The sequence below is a fragment of the Oryzias melastigma genome, linkage group LG2, assembly GCF_002922805.2.
Source record: "Oryzias melastigma strain HK-1 linkage group LG2, ASM292280v2, whole genome shotgun sequence".
NCBI classification, from domain to species: Eukaryota; Metazoa; Chordata; class Actinopteri; order Beloniformes; family Adrianichthyidae; genus Oryzias; species Oryzias melastigma.
In genome coordinates this window covers 19,458,840-19,480,839 of record NC_050513.1, presented here as the reverse complement: position 1 = coordinate 19,480,839, position 22,000 = coordinate 19,458,840, and the positions used below count along the sequence as shown (strand labels likewise).

At 38.6% G+C, this 22,000-nt stretch overlaps 2 protein-coding genes across 5 annotated transcripts in view; one reads left to right on the top strand and one right to left on the bottom strand.

Annotated features, from left to right (window-relative positions):
* Positions 1-22,000, top strand: part of LOC112156608 (inactive dipeptidyl peptidase 10) — a 122,633-nt gene that overhangs the window by 87,640 nt on the left and 12,993 nt on the right. For 2 of the 4 annotated variants that reach the window (XM_024288841.2, XM_024288843.2), the window contains exons 20-27: positions 614-742; positions 824-889; positions 1,699-1,753; positions 3,250-3,349; positions 3,707-3,765; positions 5,995-6,067; positions 6,175-6,248; positions 7,992-9,370. In XM_024288841.2, the coding sequence (XP_024144609.1) occupies positions 614-742; positions 824-889; positions 1,699-1,753; positions 3,250-3,349; positions 3,707-3,765; positions 5,995-6,067; positions 6,175-6,248; positions 7,992-8,120 (685 nt within the window). In that variant the 3' untranslated portion in view covers positions 8,121-9,370. Of the gene's footprint in view, positions 1-613; positions 743-823; positions 890-1,698; positions 1,754-3,249; positions 3,350-3,706; positions 3,766-5,994; positions 6,068-6,174; positions 6,249-7,991; positions 9,371-13,012; positions 13,162-22,000 lie in introns of those variants that run through there. The other 2 variants (XM_024288845.2, XM_024288844.2) reach the window with 2 other exon arrangements.
* On the bottom strand, positions 15,224-20,483 carry LOC112156610 (tubulin alpha-1C chain). Its single transcript, XM_024288851.2, has 4 exons — positions 20,338-20,483; positions 18,744-18,966; positions 16,508-16,656; positions 15,224-16,347 (listed from the first exon to the last, which is right to left on the bottom strand). The coding sequence occupies exons 1-4, from the start codon at positions 20,338-20,340 to the stop codon at positions 15,373-15,375; spliced, it is 1,350 nt and encodes a 449-aa protein (XP_024144619.1). The 5' UTR covers positions 20,341-20,483; the 3' UTR covers positions 15,224-15,372.

Sequence of the window (22,000 nt, the reverse complement as noted above, 5' to 3'; positions counted from 1 at the left end):
AAGATGAAGACACATTTAAAGATGTGTTAAAGTTGATGACTTCATTCCTTTTAATTTTTGTCAAGTGATTAAAGGTTTTTGGTTGTAAAATTAAATCCGAAAGTTCTAATTAATAAGGGAAAAAAGTAACATTTGAATAAAAAAAAAAAAATCGTAGTTGCTAGATTCCCGTTTCTTAAGATATTCAGATTTGCCATGAATGAGGCCCAATTTTCGACTTAACAAATAAAACATTTTCAGAGAATTACATTTTCTTGCACATCTGGTCATCTCACACTGACTGACTTACGGTTTAAAATTAAAAAATCTAAAACTCCAAAGACGAGCCGCTTAAAGAACTAAAAAGGAAAATTTATATTAAATAAATATTAAAAAAAACATATAAAACATTAAATTAAACAAACTGAAATCCTCCAATCAAAAACAAACGGCAGCTTATTTAGGATAAAATAAATGGCCGGTTTGCTAATTGAACCTTTCAAAATAAAAGTACTTCCTGTCATAAGTCCATCATTTACTAGGAAAATAAAGTGTCAAAAAATTCAGTACAGATAAAAAAATAAATGAATTTCTAAAATGTACTTTGTGTCTCTAAAACTATGTTATCTTCCAGTGGGAGCGCGCCCGGCCAGCAAGCGGTGACGGAAAAGTTCCACCTGGGTTGGGACTTGGTTCTGTCGGGATCGGAGAACGTCATCGTGGCACAGCTGGACGGCAGAGGCTCTGGGTTCGGAGGTCAAAGGTGAACAGCGTCTCCTAGACTTCCATCTGTCGTCCAAACATCAGTGTGGACTTCCTGTCTTCACGCTCCGTCTCCCGGCAGGGTCCTGCAGCAGATCCACCACCGGCTCGGGACGGTGGACACAGAAGACCAGATCGCAGCTCTGGAGTATGTACGAGCAGCGAAGAGCTTCGTAACTTTATTGTTCCCATTTTTCAAACTCTCTAGAAACAGAACAGAAAATAATGAAAACAATTTCCTTTAAACCGCTTGTGTTTTATGGACTTTTCAAGAGCTTCACAAGTTAATAGGCTGTACATAAAAACTGTGAACAGTGTTTAATAATGAATTAGCTCATTTTTTCTATTCCAAAGTTAATTAGTTTCGCATTAATGTGCCTTTTTCTGAGGGAATTCTCTTGTTCATTAGTTTCAATTGATCTGCGTTCACTCGGAAAATTAACAATGATCTAACCCAGCGCATAACTCATAAACAATCGTCTGATTAAATGAGTTTTCAAGTCGAGCCCTTGCAGCCAAACTTACCGCATTCCCTCTAACTCGAGCAGTTTTCTGCCAAACGTTAACAAAAAATGGAAACACTTCTGCAGAAAAATTGGGTTTGATCATTTAGTAGCATTTTTGCTGAATGGAAACCAAAAAGTCTTTATAAAAAACCCTTTTCTCGGTCAATGTTTATTTATTTATTTATTTTTTTACTAATAAAAGCATCAGTTGATAACTTTTACCTAAAAATGTTCTAAACTGCATAAATCAATATGTCTGTCAAAAAGGGGGAGGAGTTTGGAATATTAGCTCAAATCCAGAGCTGAAATTTGGGGAATTTTCCTCCAAAGATGCACAAAAAAAAAAGATTAACTTCTAAACATGAGAAACATTCGGTTGGATCAGTCTGGTTAATAATTCTATTCGCCTCCTTTCTAACCTCCTGAACTTGAAACTCTGTGTCTCCTGTAGGTATCTGACTAATCTGCCGTTCATCGATCGCAATCGTGTCGGAGTCTTCGGAGAGGTCAGTCCGATTGCTTTTATGAACCCTGATGCTACGTTCTCACCAGGCTGTGTCGCAGGTTCTTGGACTTTCGCTACCTGACACTAGCGGAGGTCCGCCACCTGCAGTTGGAAGATGTGAAATGTCGTAGCGCTGTAAATGTCGCAAATCTTACTCCAGGCTTTTTCTTCCACAGCTCTATTCCGATATCTGCTTCTAGCCAATTGCAAACAATAATGATTCATTTCTCCTTCGTGATCACTTCTCTACGACTGAGTATTAGGGCCAGTTTACAAACAAAGCATAATAAATTACGATTTTTAATCTCGTAAATTTAATGTGTTTCAAATTACGAGAATAAAATTGTATATTTAAGATTTAACAAGTCATAGATGAAATGTATTACTTTTTTCTTATAAATGTCCGTGTTTTAAAGTAGTGAACTTATTACTTTAAACTTTGTAAATTTACAACATAAACGTTTAAGTTCACAAAAGTTGAACATTTACGAGATTTTGTTTTATAAGATTAAAAGTTGTAAATTTACGGGAATAAAAACGCGTACATTTACGAAGTTAAAAGTTGTACATTCGAAAGAAAAAAATCGTACTTTTACTAGATAAAAGTTGTAAATTTTCAAGAATTTTTTAAAATAAGATTAAAAGTTGTGAATTTACGAGAATAAAAACGCGTACATTTACAAGATTAAAGTTGTAAATTTACTAGTTTTAAAGTTTTAACTTTAAAAGGAAAAAAATAAATTTAGGAAATAAAAAACTGTAAATTTACGATCAAAGTTGAAAATTTACTAGATTAAAAGTTGTAAATTTATTTAAAAAAGCTTGTACATTTACAAGATCAAAAGTTGTAAATTAATAAAATTTAAGTTGAAAATTTACGAGATTAAAGGTTGTAAATTTATGAGAAAAAACCTCATAAATTCATTAGATCAAAGTTGAAAATTTACTAGATTTAAAGTTGTAAATTTAGGAGAAAAAAAACTTGTACATTTGAGATTAAAGTTTACAATTTTACAAGGAAAAAAGCTTGTAAATTTACGATATTAAAAACTTTAAATTTATGAGAAAAACCTATTAAATTCACAAGATTAAGTTGTAAATTTGCAACTTTTTATCTTGTAATATTCTTTTTTTTTTTCTTTTTTGGGTGGCCCTAATACTCCGTTGTACTTTTCAAGCGGTTGGTACTTCTGTGTTTTGAAGAGGACGCTACAAAAACGTCACTAAAAAATCCAATCCAAGTCCCTGATTGGTCAAAGTTTAATTGGTTTAACTTTCAACGTAAGGTCAATGTACATAGAGTTCAAAAATTGACTTAAACACGTGTGTCATCACAGAAGCTGGAAGTGTATAAACTCGTGTTTACATGGCTTTTTCATCAGAATTGTCATTTGATCGTGAATGTACTTTAGTTTCATCTGTCACCGATCCTATTGCAACAAGTTAATTTAGATGTATTAAATCTCAAGGGTTTTGACAATCTCCTGGCGTCCACAGGGATACGGAGGTTTCCTGACTCTGATGATGCTGAAGTCGACGGAGCGGATGATCACGTGCGCGGCCGTCCAGGCTCCCATCATCGACTGGAGTCTGTACGGTGAGTTTAAGAACCGTCCTCGCTGCGTTCTGCAGGGACACATTTATTACCTCTGCGCCTCCGCCGGTTTATCCCACACAATCTTTTTCATACGTCCTCTCAGAGAACCTCACTTACTCTTTAGCTCCTCCCGGGAGAGTTCAGCCTTATTGAATCGAGATAAGAATCTCTTCTCGGGTCTAGAAGTTAAAAAAATAACTCAAAAGAAGTCTCCTATAAAGCTAAAGAGATGCTGTTTATAGTTTGACTGAGGCAGACTCAAACTGACATTTAGAGGTAACACAAATGCCAAACCTTTATCCAGACATTATAAAAGTGCATTAACTTTGTTGACTTGTTTATCTGTTTCTTTTTTAGCCTCAGCTTTCTCGGAGAGATATCTGGGCTCGCCTTTAACTGAGGAGAACCGATACCAAGTGAGCTCTTTCTCATCTGATAACTAAAAATTACAAAATGTTTGGGGTCTGTTGGGAATAAAACAAAAAATACAAAATAAAATATCATTAAAGCCGTGAGCAACAATGTATGACCAGGAAGTATTACCCTGCCTTGGCCCTTCTACCCTGGTCACAGCTGCATGTGACGATTTCCTTAAAAAAAACAACCAAAAATTCAAAATGGCTGTTTTTCTGTTGGTTTATCTCCATAGCAACCATTTTCTTTTTTGGTCACCTGGGGTTGACAAACAGATGTAGGTCAATTTTATAAGAATTAGCTAAACTAAATATTTAGATTTTCTTAGCAACGGAGGTTTTTTGGTAACCACGCCCACATTCTTAATATGCTTACATCGTATATCATTTTGTTTCGTTCAACTGTGTAAATTTTCACAATATTCCAGTAGAAAATGTGCGAGCGACAGGAGATTACCGTTTTTGTTAGCTTATCACGCTAACGCCGTTCAAAATTTCCAACTTTTTTTTCCCCAAATGATATTTGAGGAGTTAGGAGGCGATGGATTTGAAACCCAAGGAGGAGTTTAAATTTGTAGCTAGTACTAATGATTATTCTCAAAAATTCAAGATGGTGGCTTCTTTCCAAGGTCAAAGGTCAACAAAAGTTTGGTTGTGGTTGTAGTCTGAAACTGGTGGCACGTAGGTTCAATTTCATGAAATTTTCCCATATTGTGCCAATATGTGAAAATCGCCACATTTCTCACTTTGTCCCAAAATGGTGGCTAAGTCATTAGTCCCGTAGCCATCCCATAATATTTTTACAACTTTCTTTAGATATCACTGACATGTGCTTTTTTTTTTTTAGTGGATGTTGACATTTTTTTTATCCCCATAAGATATAGGCCTCATCTGCCAGTGACACATTCAGCGAGTCACTATCACTATTTACAAGTCCAAGTCTCAACAAGTCTCAAGTTTGAATTTGACAAGTCATAAGCACAGTCCCCAAGTCACTTGAAAACACATTTTTAGTTAAATTTTCAGAAATTAAAGTACATTTTTAAGTTTATTATCAACGAGTCTCAAGTCAAAGTCTTTGGTTTCTTCGGGTGAAGTTTCATCTCAGATCTCAAGTCTTTGTAAAAAAAAGAAAAAAAAAGTACCAAGTCTTATTAAGAGGAATTTGAAGTAATAGTTGCTGTGCAACTGTAACTTCAAACTCAAGTTCCAAGACTCATAATAAACAAGTCCTAAACCAAGTCTTGTAAGTACAAGTTTCATGACGAGTCTTAAATGACTTGTCATGAAGTCTCAAGTCAAGTCCATAATCATAAGGATTATTTTCAACATGGATCAACTGTTTGTCCAGTCTCTCGTCTATTCAGAAATATTTGGAGTCACAAGTCTTAATCAAGTCTGAGGTTTCTTTAGAAGTGTCACCAAACCATGACGTTTGTCGAGTTGCACGTGTCATCTGGTCCAAGTTTCCCAAGATTTTCAACACAAGTCAAATGTTTGCTGAGGATGAGGTTCAACCTTTAAATGGGAAGTAAAAGTCACAAGTTTACTTTCAATGACACCTGATGAATACTAGTGTTTGGGTTTGACGCTCGTTCCTTTTTTCTTAGAACAATAAGCAAATTGACACAAACCGAGCCGTAAAACGCCGCCTGAAGAGGTGAAACGCCGCGATCAAGCAGAAAGCAGCGAGGCGTCACTCCAGGCAGAGCCAGAAAGTGATATTAAAAGTCGGTCGTGGATGACTGACGGAGGTTGGGCGGATCTTTCCGGCGCCGGCCCCTGCTGGGAACACGTGAATGATGGGAGTCAAAGATTGAGACGTCCTTTAATATTACAGCTCGCCGTCCGCACTCCCCCGAGCAATAAATCATAAAGCAATCTGGCTTCTTGTTTCAGCCCGAATCGGAGAATCTCTCGGCGAGGGAGTGGAGGTCCGCCTCTGGACTCAAGGCCATTATCAGCTACATTTTCATTTGGAGTCAGACTCGCTCTCTCAAACTTCCTCAAGTCAATTTGACATTCACAGCTACCGTTAGTGTTTAAATATTTGCAGATTTTAATGGATCTTATTTGATTTTCTTGCCAGAATCTCAAGGGTAACCAACCTCATGTGAACTCCTAGCTTAAAAACTACTTTTTTCTTGATAACTTTTTACTTTCCTGGTTTAAAAAAAAGAAAAAAGCTTCAACAAAAAATGTTTGATTCACTTTACTTCTTTCTATCTCCAGGCTTCTAAAGTTCTGCCCAATCAGAGAGCCCTTCCAGGAGGAACTCTGTTTCTGGCTCACGGCACGGCTGACGGTACCGGCTCCCCGTCTAATCTGACTCAACAGAACTGAGCAAACGTTAAAACCCAAATTCAATATTTACTCTGAATATTTTCCTTTTTTTTGGCTCCATTTCTCCAGCAAACGTTCACTTCCAGCACTCGGCGGAGCTCATCAAACACCTCATAAAGATCGGCGCCAACTACACCATGCAGGTAAAATGGATCAGTTTAACAGCAAATTTAAAAATATTCAAAAAAAATGTTTTAAAACGTAATTATTTATTCAATTTTTTAATCTAAAGCTACGTACACATTAAAAGTGCTCATTCAAGCGCCCACTTCCAATAAAAAGTCTATTTTGGACTTACGAGTTCAAATTAGTTGCATTCTCGCCTAGCTATGCTAGTTTTTCGGGCTCTACGCACAAACCAATAGCCACTGAACGCGCCAGTTCTAAACCAGGTTGAACTTTGACCAATCAGCGACTCAGATTTACAGATTTGTTTTTCAAATAAAGACAAACCATGGCCATATGGTAATCTGTATCCGCCACGGCAAAGATGCTAGCAGTAAATCGCACTGTTTCTGTTTTGTCCGCTAGTTGCGATACTTAGACCACTTTGATATTTCGCACAGACTGTAGATGGCGGTAAAGCGCTAGTAAATAGTAGGGGTGTGTATTGGCAAGAGTCTGGCAATGCGATACGTATTGCGATACACGTGTCATGATACGTATCATGTCTTGCGATACCCATATCATGATACATATGATATCATGACACATGTATCACAATGCGATATGCATCGCGATACATGTGTCATGATATGCATCATACGTATTGCGATCCACGTATCATGATCCGTATCATGTATTGCGAGACACGTATCATGATACATATGATGCCATGACCCGTGTATCACAATGCGATATGCATCATACGTATTGCGATACACGATACCATAACTTATCCCAATATATGCCAATTTCCAACAATATTCCTCTATTTTTTTAATTCTAACTTAGGAATTATCTTAATATTAATAAATTTTTCACATAAGTGAAATAGTAAAACGTGTTATTTGATGATCTTAACATAAATCACTGCAACTGTATCTCATAAACAAGTTGTTTTTACCCAATCAAAATCACGGGGATTTTCTTTTAGTAACTTAGTAAATATATAAGTAGAAAACAAAAGTAAGACTGAACTACACATTTGCTTAGAAAAATTAATTCAATATCCCATTGTCAGTATTTTAAAGCAATTAAATATACATAAAGTATCGCGTTATTTCACTGAATTGATATTTTCTTACACCCCAAGTGAATAGTAGAAAGTGAAGAAGTCTCTGCTTGTCTAGTGTGAACCGATGTGTACGTAGCATCGAGGAAAAGAACAATCCAAGGAAAAGACAGAAGCAGAAGATATTATTTGCTCCGTTTGTATATTTAGGTTTGCCGCCTTTTTTAGAATAAATTGAACTGTAAGGAAACTTTTATTGAAACATTAAAAAAAAGCATAAAAGAAAATCTATGAATTTTTCTTTCTATTGATAGATGTTGCACCTTGTTTTATGCTAATTCAACTCTTGAACAGTTGCTAGTTTGGACTCCTGGAATGAAGGACACAACATTAAAATAATCTTGTTAAATTAGAATAATCTGGATTTAAGTGGATTATACGATTATGGATGGAACAATTGAATTGGACTAATAATACTAGTAAACTGGGTCAATTTTAATTCAGTTTGTTGGAACTGAATGGATCTGGATTGAATCCAAATGAACTAAACAGAACAAAATAACCTTGAACTGATCAGAACTTAGACCATTGAAATGACTTTTAATGATAGTTTTGAAGTTTCTGCGAGTCTTTCGTGCCGTAGCTTTTTGGGATGACCTTGTTTGCGCTCGTCTCTTCCCTCTTTGCGTTTCTCCCGCTCTTCCCGGGGAAGATCTTCCCGGACGAAGGCCACTTCCTGTCGACGCGCAGCCGGATCCAGCTGACTCACTCCCTTATCGGATATTTCCGAGGCTGCTTGCTGGACGCGCCGTCGCTCCTCGACCAGCGGGACGACGACTGAGGAGGGCGGGGGTGGTTGATGTGTCTGAGACCGGGCGTGTGTTTGTGTTTTCTACCTGTAGCACTCCGTTCAGTGAAAAAACAGGAGTCTTTGTGACATTTCCAACCGGTTTCCATCGCTTCAGCTGAGGGAAGCTCCCGCCGCTCCGGAGCACATTTAATGTCCAGAGTCGGGAGGGAGGCTTCAGCTGCCATCAGCCCCCGACCGAGACGCTTGGCTCCAACATGAGATGCTTTGTTTTTGTGGGGCGTGGGGCGTCTGATCTTCAAGGAAGCAAAAACATCAAGCATTTCCCATTCCGATCAGAGGAGGAAAACATGTTTTTGAACTCGACATTTCTCCCTCTGAAACTCCCTCCTGTGAAAAAGTCTTTAAATCTTTCTTCATTTCAATCGTTTGGGTTAGAGAGAAAGATTAGGACAAAACACATGAAAACTTAAAGTATTCAGCCAAGTTTCTTTGTATTATTTTATATCTTAGCTAATTAGCTGCCAAAAACATTTTTATTTTTATTTTTTATTTTTTTTATTTTATTTAATAATAGAAAAAAATATCTGATCCATAGTTTGTATTAGACTCAAAATATTTAGTTTTATTGTAACTTTTTTTGTAAAATGGCATAGTAGTAATTACTTTTTCACAGTATTATCTTTGCATTTTGACGTTTTTGTACATAAAAGTTTAGGATAAAAGAAAACACTTTTTTTCATCAGTTTTCCTTAAAGTACATTTAGCTCAACTGCTTTTTTTTGCTAATTCCAGATATGGCTCTCTCATTTAAATCATAACAATAATAATGTTAAAATTCAGAGCTAAAAAATGGTCCAAATCCCATTTGTTTTTTTTATTTTTTTTTATATCAAACATGCTTCTTAAAGCTATGCATCATTTACATTTTTTAATTTTTTTAAATAATTTTTGGTGTTTTCAACATCGTTGCTTATAGGAAAATTAAACTTAATTAATTTAACTTTTTGTTCATTTGGTTTATATTATTCAATATTAAATGTATAATCAAACTTTAGTTATACATGTTACATGCATTAAAAAGACTCAAATATTTTTATTCATATCTAAAAACTAATTATTTTTTTATTATTTTTATTTTATTCATAATTTTAAAAATCTGATTAAAAATATCCAATTTTACAGTTGGCGTAAAAGGTAATCTTTTTTATTAATAAAATAAAAAAATGCAACTCGTTAGCATAAATATGCCTTTTATTCACGTCTTACTTTTTTTTATTATTAATATTATTTTCTTCACGATTTAAAAAAATCTGATAAATTTGACTCCACAGTTAGCGTAAAAAGTAATCTTTTTTGTGATAACTTTTTTGATTAAAAAAATGACCAGGCATTAGCTTAAAATGCTTTTAATTCTTATCTTAAAACTTTTTTTTTATTTTCTTATTCATAATTTAAAAAATGTGATTCTAGAGTTGGCATAAAGTAATAATTTTTCTATAAAACCTTGGTATAAAAAAACTCAAACTATTATTTTACATTAATTTATGTATTTTTTGTTTATTCAGAATAATATTATTGATAAGCAGGAAATGACGTTATAGTTGGCATAATAAAGATTCTTTTTTGTCGATGTAAAATTTTAAATGACAATTTAGAACAATTTTTTTTGTGTTCCAAACACATAAAAATGGAGAAGAGATGAATACTTTTTCACAGTATTGTACTCATAATAATTTAAAGTTGTGGCACATAGGAGTTTAAGGAAAATGTAATCTGAATTTTTTTTACTTGAGCTTGTTTTTTTTATCAATTCAGTTTGTCTGGAAAATGTCAGTTATTTCCTTTTAGCTCAAACAGAAACCGCCTCGTCTTTCATGTCATGAAACTTTTGAAGTTCAACTGTGAAAACGTTTGAAACTGTTGCTAACGTGTATGGTATTTTCTCTCCGAAGCTCCAAACGGAGAAATCGAGCTTTCCTGCCTTTTGTGTGTAAATATTATGAATAGAAATGAAACTTTATCGGTTTGTTAGTGTGACGCTCCAGGTAAACAGCGGTTTTCCCTCGGAGTCCATATCAAAACCCGGACCCAAACTCCACCCATCTGGACCGCCACTGTTTGAACTCGAGGAGGAACTGAAGGGAGGGGTTGGACTCGCCTCTCCAACATGACTGTCTTGATGTTTCTGGAGACTTTTTGGGGAGAAATCTGTCCTCTTTTTGATGTTCGTGGTCATCCGGACCGAGTAGTTCCTGTGTTTAGACGACAATCGGACACCAGCTCAGTTTCTGACTGAAACTGAGCCGATTAGCAGCAGAGGTTGTGCATTTCCAGCTGCTTTAGCCATTTAGGAACAGCTACCAACAAAAAAACTCCCAGGATGCAGTGCAGCAGGCATCAGTCGTTCATCAGGCTGTCAAAGTGGAGGTGCCTCAACTACAGGTACGTAGTGATAATCCCCTCAATGGAAAGGCAGTCTGTTGTCATGGTGACTGCTCCAGCCTCCCTCATTACTCACTTGAAAATGAAACATGGAGCAGCTGCTGATGCAACAACCTCCGAATCGTGGGAACCCCCCCGACCCGTCCCCGCTCTGCTTTGTACAGTCCCATCAGGAGCGTGTGTACGTGGAGAAACGTGACGAATGACCTCCTTGTGTTTTCTTGCTGTTTTAATATTAAAGATGGATGAAGGAGACGAGCGAAGGCTGAGAGGTACTTTGTTTGGAGAGCAGCTTCTTCTGAAGTTCCCCGCCTGTCCACAAGGTGCCACCGATTGTGTCAATCCAACTCCTTGATGCTGAGTGTCAACTCAGTGTCAACTGGGTTCCATTTTTAGGGTCTTTGGTATGACTCAGCAGGGATTCGAACCCACGACCTTTAAATCTCAGGGTGGACACTCTACCACAAGGCCACTGGAGCGTTCCCTAGTGTCAGAAAATAACCCATCTTGTTTGAATAACCGAAAATGTTCAACCTTTTAGGCAATTAGCGAAATTCCAAGTGGGTCTGATTCGAAGAAAACTGGGTTTGCGCCGTAACACAACTCTTTAACAACAGATTTTAACTGGGAAAAAGAAGGCCTTGTGCCCGTGTGCAACACATATTAAGGTAAGGAAGTTTCACAAATTCCAACTTATTTTGTCCATGAGAAACGCAGCTTTGCACCAATATGCAACACTTTACGGTAATTAAGTGTTTTTGAAATTCCTACAGATTAGACTACAAGAAAAAAGGCCTTGTGCCTGACTAATACTTTACGGTAGTGAAGTTTTTACGCAATTAACCATATTTCAACAGATAACGATACAGAGAAAAGCGGCTTTGCACTGATATGCTACACCTGATGATAATTAAGTGTTTACAAAATTCCAAGAGGTTTTGACTAGGAGAAGAAAGACCTCGTGCAAATATCCAATACTTAAAAATGATGAATAATTTCCGAAATTGGAACAGAATTGAAATAGTGGTGGTGATATGCAGCAGTTTACACTAGTGAAGTGTTTAAGAAATTAACCAAATTATGACAGATACCGACACAGAGAAAAGTGGCTTTTCGCCGATATGCAAGTCTTTACGGTAGTGAAGTCTTCACGAAATTAACACATTTTTTCACTATGAGAAAAACGGCCTTTTGGCGATATGCAAAACTTACCGTGAAGTATTTACGCAATCAACCAAGTTTCAATGGATACTGACGCAGAGAAAAGCAGCTTTACGTCAATATACAACGCTTTACGTTAATTAAGTATTTACAAAATCCCAACAGATTTTGACTACGAGAAAAGCAGTTTTTCCCCAATATGCAACGCTTTACGGTAATTAAGTGTTTATGAAATTCCAACAAATTTCGACTACAAGAAACACGGTTATGCGTCAATATGCAACATTTTACGGTAATTAAATGTTTACAAAATTCCAACAGATTTTGACCAGGAGGAAAAAAGGGCTTGTGACGATATGCAACACTTTACAGTAGTAAAGCATTTAAACAAAAAATAAATAAATAAATTCAATGGAATTTGATGTGGACACAAGGGACTTTGCGCTGATATGCAACACTTTGTGATGGTGAGGTGTTTACACAATCAACATAGTTTCAACCGATTCTGATGCAGAGAAAAGCAGCTTTGCGCCAAGCCAAGTCAAAATCTATTGGAATTCAGTGAATTGCATAAGTGGTTGAATAGTAAAATTGAACTCGAAGAGAAATTCACTTTGATGCATAAACTGCTGTTAAGAGTTGCATATCAGTGCAAAGCCGCTCTTCTCTGCATCAGAATCAGTTGATTTACGTGAAATTTTGTGAACATTTCACCGACTTAGTGTTGTGAATTAGAGCAAGACCACTTTCTCCTCTTCAGAATCTCTCGGGATTACATCAGTTGTGTAATTTCTAAGAAGGCCAACACTGTAGGTAAAGATTTGGCGTTATAAGGTTATTTAGAAGAAGTTCAGGATTGCACTTACAGAGCTTCTTCACAGAGTGACGGTTCAGCTGGTTTGGGGGTTCGCTTGATTGAACTGATCAGTTCAATCTGGTGGCTGAAAGTTTTATTATGTATTTTATAAATAAAATATGAAACCAGGAAGCTGGCCTTTATAAAAGTTAATTGTTCCAACATTTCCTGTTGTTGCGTTTTATGAAAACTCTGAGAGAAAGTGAGGGCTGCTAACAGCTGAGAGAGAAATCTTCGAGCTCAGCGGCGATTAATACGGATCAGAACCTCTGAAAACAAAGACTTCACCGTAAACCCATAATGGAGCCAGTTTGACTCCAGTTCTCCTCCTCTAACGGTGCATCCATCTGTTGCACACAGAGAGGCTGAAACTGTAGAACCGCCCGGGCTCCCTCAACCACGACCTTTTCTAAATCCCCCGTTCGCACTAAACCCAGCCTTAATTACTTGACTGCAATTACAGAGGCAATATGAAGGACTTACCCGCTGAGGCAGGAACTCTGAACGTATTCAGGAGCTGAACGGAGATGTGGGCTCAGATTGTGAAGGAGAAACTGCTGAAGGTCCACATGCACATTTACAGATTCAATAAATCTAATTGAACCTTCCTGATGACGTTTTCTACATTTAATAGTCATGATTTTATTTAGAAATCCTTGTTTTTTAGTTCTTTTCATAATTCTTCATCTAACAATGATTTTCTCGATGATTTATCAGACAAAAAACATGTAAGATCTCCTTGTTTCTGAGCTGTGGTGATGGTGTTAGTTATGCAACAGTGCCACCTTGTGGTTAACAGGGAAGTTTTCCTGATTGTGTGGTTAACCACGTGGACTTCAAATGAACTTTGGAGCGAACTCAAAGACGCCTCTGTGCTGATGAGGTTCATGTGACCACTGATGATCCCAAACACTTTCCTCTCAAACTCCACTTCATACTGATTTTTCTTCTTATTTTGCATTAGGCTCAAAATTGACCCGCTTTTAAGTGTATAAATGGGTCACAAGTGTTCTAAAGCAACTAGAGTAATCTCCTGTTTCATATTTTTTGGTGATATTGTTGAAATAGTTGCACAATCTTTAGGAAAACACAAATTTTGAAACTCACAACTTGGCTAATTTAAGCCGTTTTAATACTTTAGCAACAAATGAGACAAAAAGCTACTAATAAAAAAAAGATGCTTGATTGTAAAATAGCAGACTTTAGTTAGGTGTCACGTCATAGCAAGCATTTTTTTCCCTTCTCTGTTTCTAAAGAATACATCTAGCAATTTTCATCTCACTACATCCAAAAAATATTTTAGTGATTAACAGATTAACTGATTTAACCCTCGTGCTCTCTTACGGGGTCCAGATGACCCCACCCTTACATTGAGGTGTTCTTCTTTCCATGACAAAGGTGGAAAAGGCTTCGTGTCTGTCGTTGGACACCAGTGAAGATGGACAATCATTGGAAAAAAAAGTGGGGTCAACTGAAGGGTTAACTGAAACTCACCTGGTAGTTTGTAGATAAATAAATGCACTAGAGCCATAAAATCTTAATTATATCATAAACTAAATTTTACAAGGATTTTTTTGCAGCTTGCATTCAAAATTCCACCTGAATTTTTTAAGAACTGTTGGTATGATTTCTTAATTGGCATTGGCTAAACTAAGTTTAGACCTGTCGCTACAGCTTGTGGTGACCCGAAAAGAACAGATTCATTTGTTTCTATGATCAAACTAAAATAATTACTTGTGTAATTTTCTTCTCCTCCAGATTTACTTGTAGAAGTTTGTGAGGGTTCAATAGTGAACAATATGTTGCAAATATTTAATATTCAATTTATTTTTTGAATCAGAAATTCACACTAACTGTGGTAAAAAAACAAATTTTAGGTGTATTTGTTTAATGTGAAGAAGTGAAATATTGCAAAAAAAATGAATTTAATGTTGCTGTAAGGGTTTAAAGAATGTAGGCGGATTGGTTGGACCTCACACATTTATACCCCCAAATAAAAAGTTAGTTGTCGAAAGTTGTTCTCCTCATTTGACCAATCCCCTGGGGGGAGGGGTGAGCTGAAGACACAGCTGCGCTCTGGGACCGTTTGGTGGTTTAACTCCCCCAATCCAACCCTTTGATGTTGAGTGTCAAGCAGAGAGGCCCATTCTTAGAGCCTGGATTTGAACTTGCGACCTTCCAGCCTCAGGACAGACACTCTACCACAAGGTAATGGTAGTGGGGCCTCTTTAGCCTCGTTTCCACTGAGCGTTTCAGTCCCACACGGTCCAGTTAATTCCGGTTGAGTTTTTCCCCTCTGTTAAGCTTCGCTTTTCACAACAGATGCGTGGTGTAGCGTGTCACTGTAGTGCGATGACTAGAAAAGTAACAGTATCCAGCAATCTCGCCTTTTTAATTGCTGTACTTCTGGTAAATCGTGTATAACAGAAATTTTGTTTGAGGATGTTGTTTGCTTTAAAACACTGGAAACCTTAGCTAAAATGCTAATTTAACTGAGCGTTAATCACTTTCTTTCAATCATTCCATTTAATTTTTCAATGGACCTAAAACCGATGGGGGTCCTCGAGGCACGGTTCCGTACTGTTCAATGGATCCATATTAGAATGGAAATGGTGTAAAGTTTAGACTCTCCTGGTCTGATGTCCTTTCAGCTGAATAAACCAAAAACAAAGAGTTTCAGCTTTCATTGTAAACATCTTTATTAGAAAAGATAAGTTCAGAGGAAACTTCTTTATTTATACCTTAAATTTGGGGCCAATCTTAAAAATAAAAAAAACGGGACACTCCATCAACATTCATGAAACTTTCCTTTGTCCGGCAGCTTTAGTACTCCTCGCCCTCCTCGTCCTCTTCAAACGAGTCGATGCCCACCTCCTCGTAATCTTTCTCCAAGGCGGCCATGTCTTCTCGGGCCTCAGAGAACTCCCCCTCTTCCATTCCCTCCCCAACATACCAGTGCACGAAGGCCCTCTTGGCGTACATGAGATCAAATTTGTGGTCCAGGCGGGCCCAGGCCTCTGCGATGGCGGTGGTGTTGCTCAGCATGCAGACGGCTCTCTGGACCTTGGCCAGGTCTCCTCCGGGAACCACGGTGGGGGGCTGGTAATTGATGCCTACCTTAAAGCCTGTGGGACACCAGTCAACGAACTGAATACTGCGCTTGGTTTTGATGTTGCTGATCGCCACGTTGACGTCTTTGGGCACCACGTCACCACGGTACAGCAAGCAGCAGGCCATGTACTTGCCATGGCGAGGGTCGCACTTGACCATTTGATTGGCGGGCTCAAAGCAGGAGTTGGTAATTTCTGCGACCGTGAGCTGCTCGTGGTACGCCTTCTCTGCAGAGATCACAGGGGCGTATGTCGCCAAGGGGAAGTGGATGCGAGGGTAAGGTACTAAGTTGGTTTGGAATTCCGTGAGGTCGACGTTCAAGGCGCCGTCAAATCGCAGGGAGGCGGTGATAGAGGAGACAATCTGGCTGATCAGACGGTTCAGGTTGGTGTAAGACGGACGCTCTATGTCCAGGTTCCTGCGACAGATGTCATAGATGGCCTCGTTGTCCACCATAAAGGCGCAGTCGGAGTGCTCCAGGGTGGTGTGGGTAGTTAAGATGGAGTTATAGGGTTCCACGACGGCGGTGGACACCTGAGGAGCCGGGTAGATGGCAAACTCCAGTTTGGACTTCTTGCCAAAGTCTACGGAAAGTCGCTCCATGAGGAGGGAGGTGAAACCTGAGCCAGTTCCTCCTCCGAAGGAGTGGAAGACCAGGAAGCCTTGGAGTCCGGTGCACTGGTCAGACTGAACAGCAAAGGTACAATTAACACTTCAAGATTGTATCAACCAAAACGGCTCTGTGACCTAAACAAAAACGTTCAATGACTTCTTACAGACTGTAATCCCAACATTAAGCTTTGATTTTGTAAGTACATTTGAAAAGTAATATTTTTTTTTTTTTTACCAATTTGCGGATCCGGTCAAGGACTGAGTCGATGTGCTCCTTCCCCACGGTGTAGTGGCCACGGGCGTAGTTATTGGCTGCATCCTCCTTCCCGGAAATCAGCTGCTCAGGGTGGAAAAGCTGGCGGTAAGTTCCGGTGCGGACCTCATCTGTTAACCCGACACAGTTTAAGTTTGATGAGTCATCTCAGGTGGTGAAGATCGTTAAACGTTCGTAACAAGTTGAACAATAATCTGGCTCAAAGCATTGAGGTTCTTTTCTTTTTACGCAGTGAACCAAAAACTTTGTCAATTTCAGAAAAGATAGACTTGACCTGAACATGTGTAGACGATTGACACCTAAATCGTTAGAATGAGTTTGCATCATCTCTACAATTAATTGTCAAATGGTAATGTCTAAAGACGCAGATAAGTTTTGTTTTTGCGAAGTGTAGCTAAATGAAATCAAAATCAAATCAGGAGTTTTGTAGAGAAAAGATGGCGTTAGATTTTAAAGGCGGACTTTGTTAACCCGACGCAGTTTGAAAGTTTGGCTAGTATGTAAAAACGCAAATACTCTATGCTGGCTAGCATTTTGCAACGATTAGATAAATTAAAGCTGTTGGCCGCATCATTCTTTCTGAAAAGCTGGGGACACATTCTGGTGTTGGATTTTTCGCTGACACAGTTTAAAGTTTAGCTAGTCACCCTAAAACTGACCTAACCTATGCCTTTATGATGACTGAAAAAGTTAGTACTGGTTAGCATCGTCTTTTTCAAAGAAATCTGCAACATTATAAGCTTTTTTATGATCTACTAACTGTCTCGATAAGGAAGAACTTAAAACGTTTTTTTTTTTTTTTTGCATTGGATGGACATATCTAAAAACGCAACTACTTTTTGCTAGCTAACATTTTGGAAAAGTTTAGCGAAATTAACGCTTTTGGCTGAATCCTTATTCCCGAAAACCAGCAGTTTGCAATAGAAAAGCTGGGATAGATACAGTCTTGTGTCACCAACACAGTTTTAAAGTTTGGCTAGTCGCCCTGAAACTTGGCTAACCTATGCCTTTACGATGACGGATTATCATGAAGACACAATAAGTTAGTATTGGTTAGTATTGTCTTTTTCAAAGAAATCGGCAACGGAATGAACATCTTTAAGACCTACGATCTTACTTGATGATGAAGAACGTGAACTTGTTTTTAGCATCAGATGGAAAAATCTAAGAATGCAAATACTTTTTACTAGCTAAGATTTTGCAAAGTTTAACTAAATAAAAGCTGTTGACCTCATCATTCTTCACAAAAATCAGAAGTTTGGGAGAGAAAAGCAGTGACATCTTTTGGGGTGGACATATTACTTAGTTTGAAAGTTTGGCTAGTTGCTCTAAAACTGACCTAGCCTGTGGCTTTTTACGATGACGAATAGTGAAGTTAGTAATGGTTAGCATTGTCTTTTTCAAAGAAAGCGGCAACAGTTTAAACTTCTTTAAGATCTACGATTTGTCTTGAGGAGGAACAACATGAACTTGTATGTTAGCATCAGATGGAAATATCTTAAAACGCAGATACTTTTTGCTAGCTAAGATTTTGCAAACTTTAGCTAAATGAAAGCTGTTGGCTGCATCATTCTTCCAGGAAATCAGTAGTGCGGGATAGAAAGCTGGCGATACATTCTGGTGTTGGACGCTAACACAGTTTGAAAGTTTGGTTACTCACCCCAGACTGAGCTAACCTATGCCTTTACGATGACTGATAGGGAATACCCAATAGGTTAGTACTGGTTAGCATCGTCTTTTTCAAAGAAATCGGCAACGGAATAAATTTATGTAAGATCTACGATCTTCCTTGATGAGGAAGTACATAAACTTTTTTGTTGGCATCAGATGAAAATATCTTAAAACGCAAATACTTTTTGCTAGCTAACATTTTGTGAAGCCCTAAAACTGACCTACCCTGTCCCTTTACGATGACGGATAGTGAAGAAGTTAGTACTGGTTAGCATCGTCTTTTTCAAAGAAATATGAAACGGTATAAGCTTCTTTAAGATCTGTGATCTTTCCTAATGAAAATGTTTGTTATCATCAAATGTAAATAGGTAAAAATGCAAACATTTTTTGCTAAATAAGATTTTGCGATGTTTTGCAACTGAAAGCTACGGTTTTGTGGGAATGTTTGTCGCTCTGAAATTCAGTTTCTTTACGAAGTTTCACAGAGTATTGGAACTTTATCACTTGTGTCCGAGGCTGTTCTCACCGATCACAGTCGGTTCCAGGTCCACGAAGATTGCTCGTGGGACGTACTTCCCGGTGCCGGTCTCGCTAAAGAAGGTGGTGAAGGAGTCGTCGTAGCCTCCGGTGGGCTTGTCGGAGGGCATGTGGCCGTCCGGCTGGATGCCGTGCTCCAGGCAGTACAGCTCCCAGCACGTGTTTCCCATCTGGACCCCGGCCTGGCCCACGTGGATGGAGATGCATTCGCGCTGCGGGACACACAACAATCCTCAAACCCATCTCTGTATACAGCTCTGCTTTTTTTTTTGGCGTTTCAATCAAACCCGACTTGTCTAAACCTGTGGAGGCTGTCGATGCACAAATGAGTGGGCGGGATTTGCACTGATTTGCCTGCCGGACGTGTTCCAGTCAAATGAAATTCGTCAAGCGGACCCAATCAGAGATCTGCAGAAAGCGAGGAGTGCCGTTCACCGCGGCCTCATTACCATGTCTGCAGGGGCCAAAGAGCATCCACGCCCTGCTCAAGAATCTGCCGGTGGTTGTGAGGAAGAAGGTGGAGGGACACAAACAGGTTTGGTCTCATCATTTGGAGGGAAGGTTCAGATTTTGGCGCAAATATTTCAAATAAAACACTTATCTTTTGACAATCATGGCCTGCGATTTTGTTTTCATCTGAGAAAATCTGGTTCAATAAGAGGGAATTAATTATTTTTTGGAAAGCAGGCCTTGTTTTGAATTTTGATCCAACCCCCTCCCCCTTTAGCTTCCAGGGAGGGGCCCCGTTGACAGAGGAGTTGCCAGTTATGGTGATGGCAGACGTCTATTTTAAGTGGGGTGTCACCCGTTCGACCTCGAGTCGGACTTTACCCCGCCGGGCGTCTGCTCTGACATGGAGCCTTCTTGCTTCACATGAGGACTTGGAAAAAAAGGCGCCAGATAAGTGTTCATGTGACGGCCTGTTAGGATGTTGCGACATACCACACTGACGGAGGGGGGGGGGGTTCAGTGCGATCATCTGCTTCCTGTATCTCGCCCTGACTGAAAGGAGGTCATGTCAGACGTTGGAGCGCAAACATAGCAAAGCTTTGTTCAGAGATGATTCAGAATTTCTACTTTACTGGGGGTTTCTCCAAACCACGAGGCCCCGCAGATCCAGACCTGAACCCAAAGCTCTGGTTGGAGTAACTCTAGACCACACAGGGCTAATTATAACCTCCTGCAGGAGGGCTGGAAAACCGTTTCCCTTCCGAGCGCCCTGGAGTAACAGTTTGCACTCGTGCTCCAAAGTCAGGAGGCAAAGGTTCTCTAGATAAAGTAACCAAACAGTTCCTGGGATTCATATCAGCATTCCCAAACAGAGAGGGGGCAGGGTGGGGTGGGGGGCAGAGAGACGGTCCGTAAGGCCCCATATGGAAGCCGTTAACCCCTGGTGGAGGCAGCTGCCTGGCAGCATACCTCCGATGATGGACTGTTTAAACAAATATTTTCCATGGCCTCCGACGGAGAGGAGCTAACACACCCCCGACGAGGAAACGAGTCACCCTTTCCCCCAGACGGAAGTTTCCTCCGCCAAAGTCGGTCTAGAAATGATCCCGTCTTAGTAAGAAGAGCGAACTCACCATTTTGTTGCTTCTTTTTTTCAAAAAGATAGGGGAACTTAAGCAGTTGATTCTCACAGGGAACCTATAATGAGATCTCTGTGAGGGAAGTCCTGTCAGAGCGAGACGAGTGCGGTTTTATAGCTGCAGGAGGGGGCGGAGCCTCTGACAGCTGCAACTTTTTCTCAGCCCCACCCCCATGTTAAGGAGAAGTCAAACAAGACTTCCCTTTTTTTCAGAGAAGGGAAAGTATAGACTTACTGCAAACAAATCTTTTAGTACTTTAGAAGTATGACCATAAGTTTGTACTTTTACTCGTACAAGAGCACATGTGTCAAAGTGACGGCCTTTGGGCCGGATCCGGCCCTCCAGATCATTTTATTTTATTGTCATTAATGGTCCGATGTTATCTTACGCTCATTTCTAACTTGTATAATTTTGACAAAATATATTTTTATGGAGAGTAAAATATTGAAAGTTAATTAAGATTTAAATTGATTTATTCTGGAATAATATTCCTGCCTTGTTATTGTTTAAATTTGTTCAAAAGTTGTGCTTTAAAAATAAAAAATAAATAGCATTCTGCTAGCTTTTTGGATCATGTTGGCATTTATTAGGATTTTTTAGGCCTCCTTGAAGTTTTGCTAATATTTTAGCTACATACTAGCTGTTTTGGCTAATTCAAGTTTTTCTTTCTTTTTTTAGTTTTTTTAGACTGTTTTGAAGCTTTTTTGGCTAATTTAGTCTTTTTTCAGTTTTTAGGATATTTTGTAGTTTAGCTATTTTTTCAGCTACATGCTAGCTGTTTTGGCTGGTTTAGGCTTTTCTTGTTACGTTTTTTTTAGAGCTGTTTTGGAGTTAGGCTATTATTTACTTGCTAGCTATATTGGCTAATTTAAGCTTTTTCAGTGTTTAGGTTTTTTTTAAGTTAAGCTATTTTTCAGCTACATGCTAGCTGTTTTGGCTAACCTAAGTATTTTTTTGTTTTTATTTTTTAGGCTAACTTGGCATTAGCTAATATTTTAGCAGGCTATCAGCTTCAACCGTTTTTAGCTATCAATTTCAGGATTTCAGCTATCAGCACTAGCATCTTCAGCGGTCACAAAGGGGGGGTAGGAGCGTTTTCATAGAGGGTTTCACAAAACTTCTACAGGAGGGGTCCAGGTGCGTTGTCGCAGAATGTTTCCCTTAAAAGATCCTTTGAAACACACAACTTTGTTCATTTGAGCCGTTTTGACACTATATACATAGTCGCAGATCATAAAAACAACTGGCCAATAAAAAAACAATAAAATGGCAGCCTTCAGAAAGGTGTTAGTTCATAGCGACCATTAGATTTTTGATTTTTCTGGGGCTGATTAATATATTTTGCATTTTTTTTTATCTCTCTATATCCAAATAAAATTTTAAATATCTCATAGCAACCATTCATTTTAGCTTGATACTTGTCCATCGTACCATTATATGCAGTTTATTGTATTTTGAGTCTCATCTGCATTATTTTTGTGGTTTTCTGATCTGTATTTATGATGTTGGTGCCTCCTTCGTTACTTTAGACAACCACAGGAAAGCTTTTTAAGTGAATTAACAAAGCTCTTTTATCCCTCCATTTTGGCCCCAATAGTTTGGAAGTTTTGAAAGAGAGCGTGTCAAATGTTTACATTTTCTTGCAATTCAGCAACAA

What these genes read in the sequence shown, in the direction of transcription:
- LOC112156610 (XM_024288851.2), bottom strand. An exon ending in CCTGGAACCGACTGTGATCG is followed by an intron (nt 16,657 to 18,743) that starts GTGAGAACAGCC and finishes TCGGGTTAACAG; the next exon opens with ATGAGGTCCGCACCGGAACT. An exon ending in TTGACCGGATCCGCAAATTG is followed by an intron (nt 16,348 to 16,507) that starts GTAAAAAAAAAA and finishes TTTGCTGTTCAG; the next exon opens with TCTGACCAGTGCACCGGACT.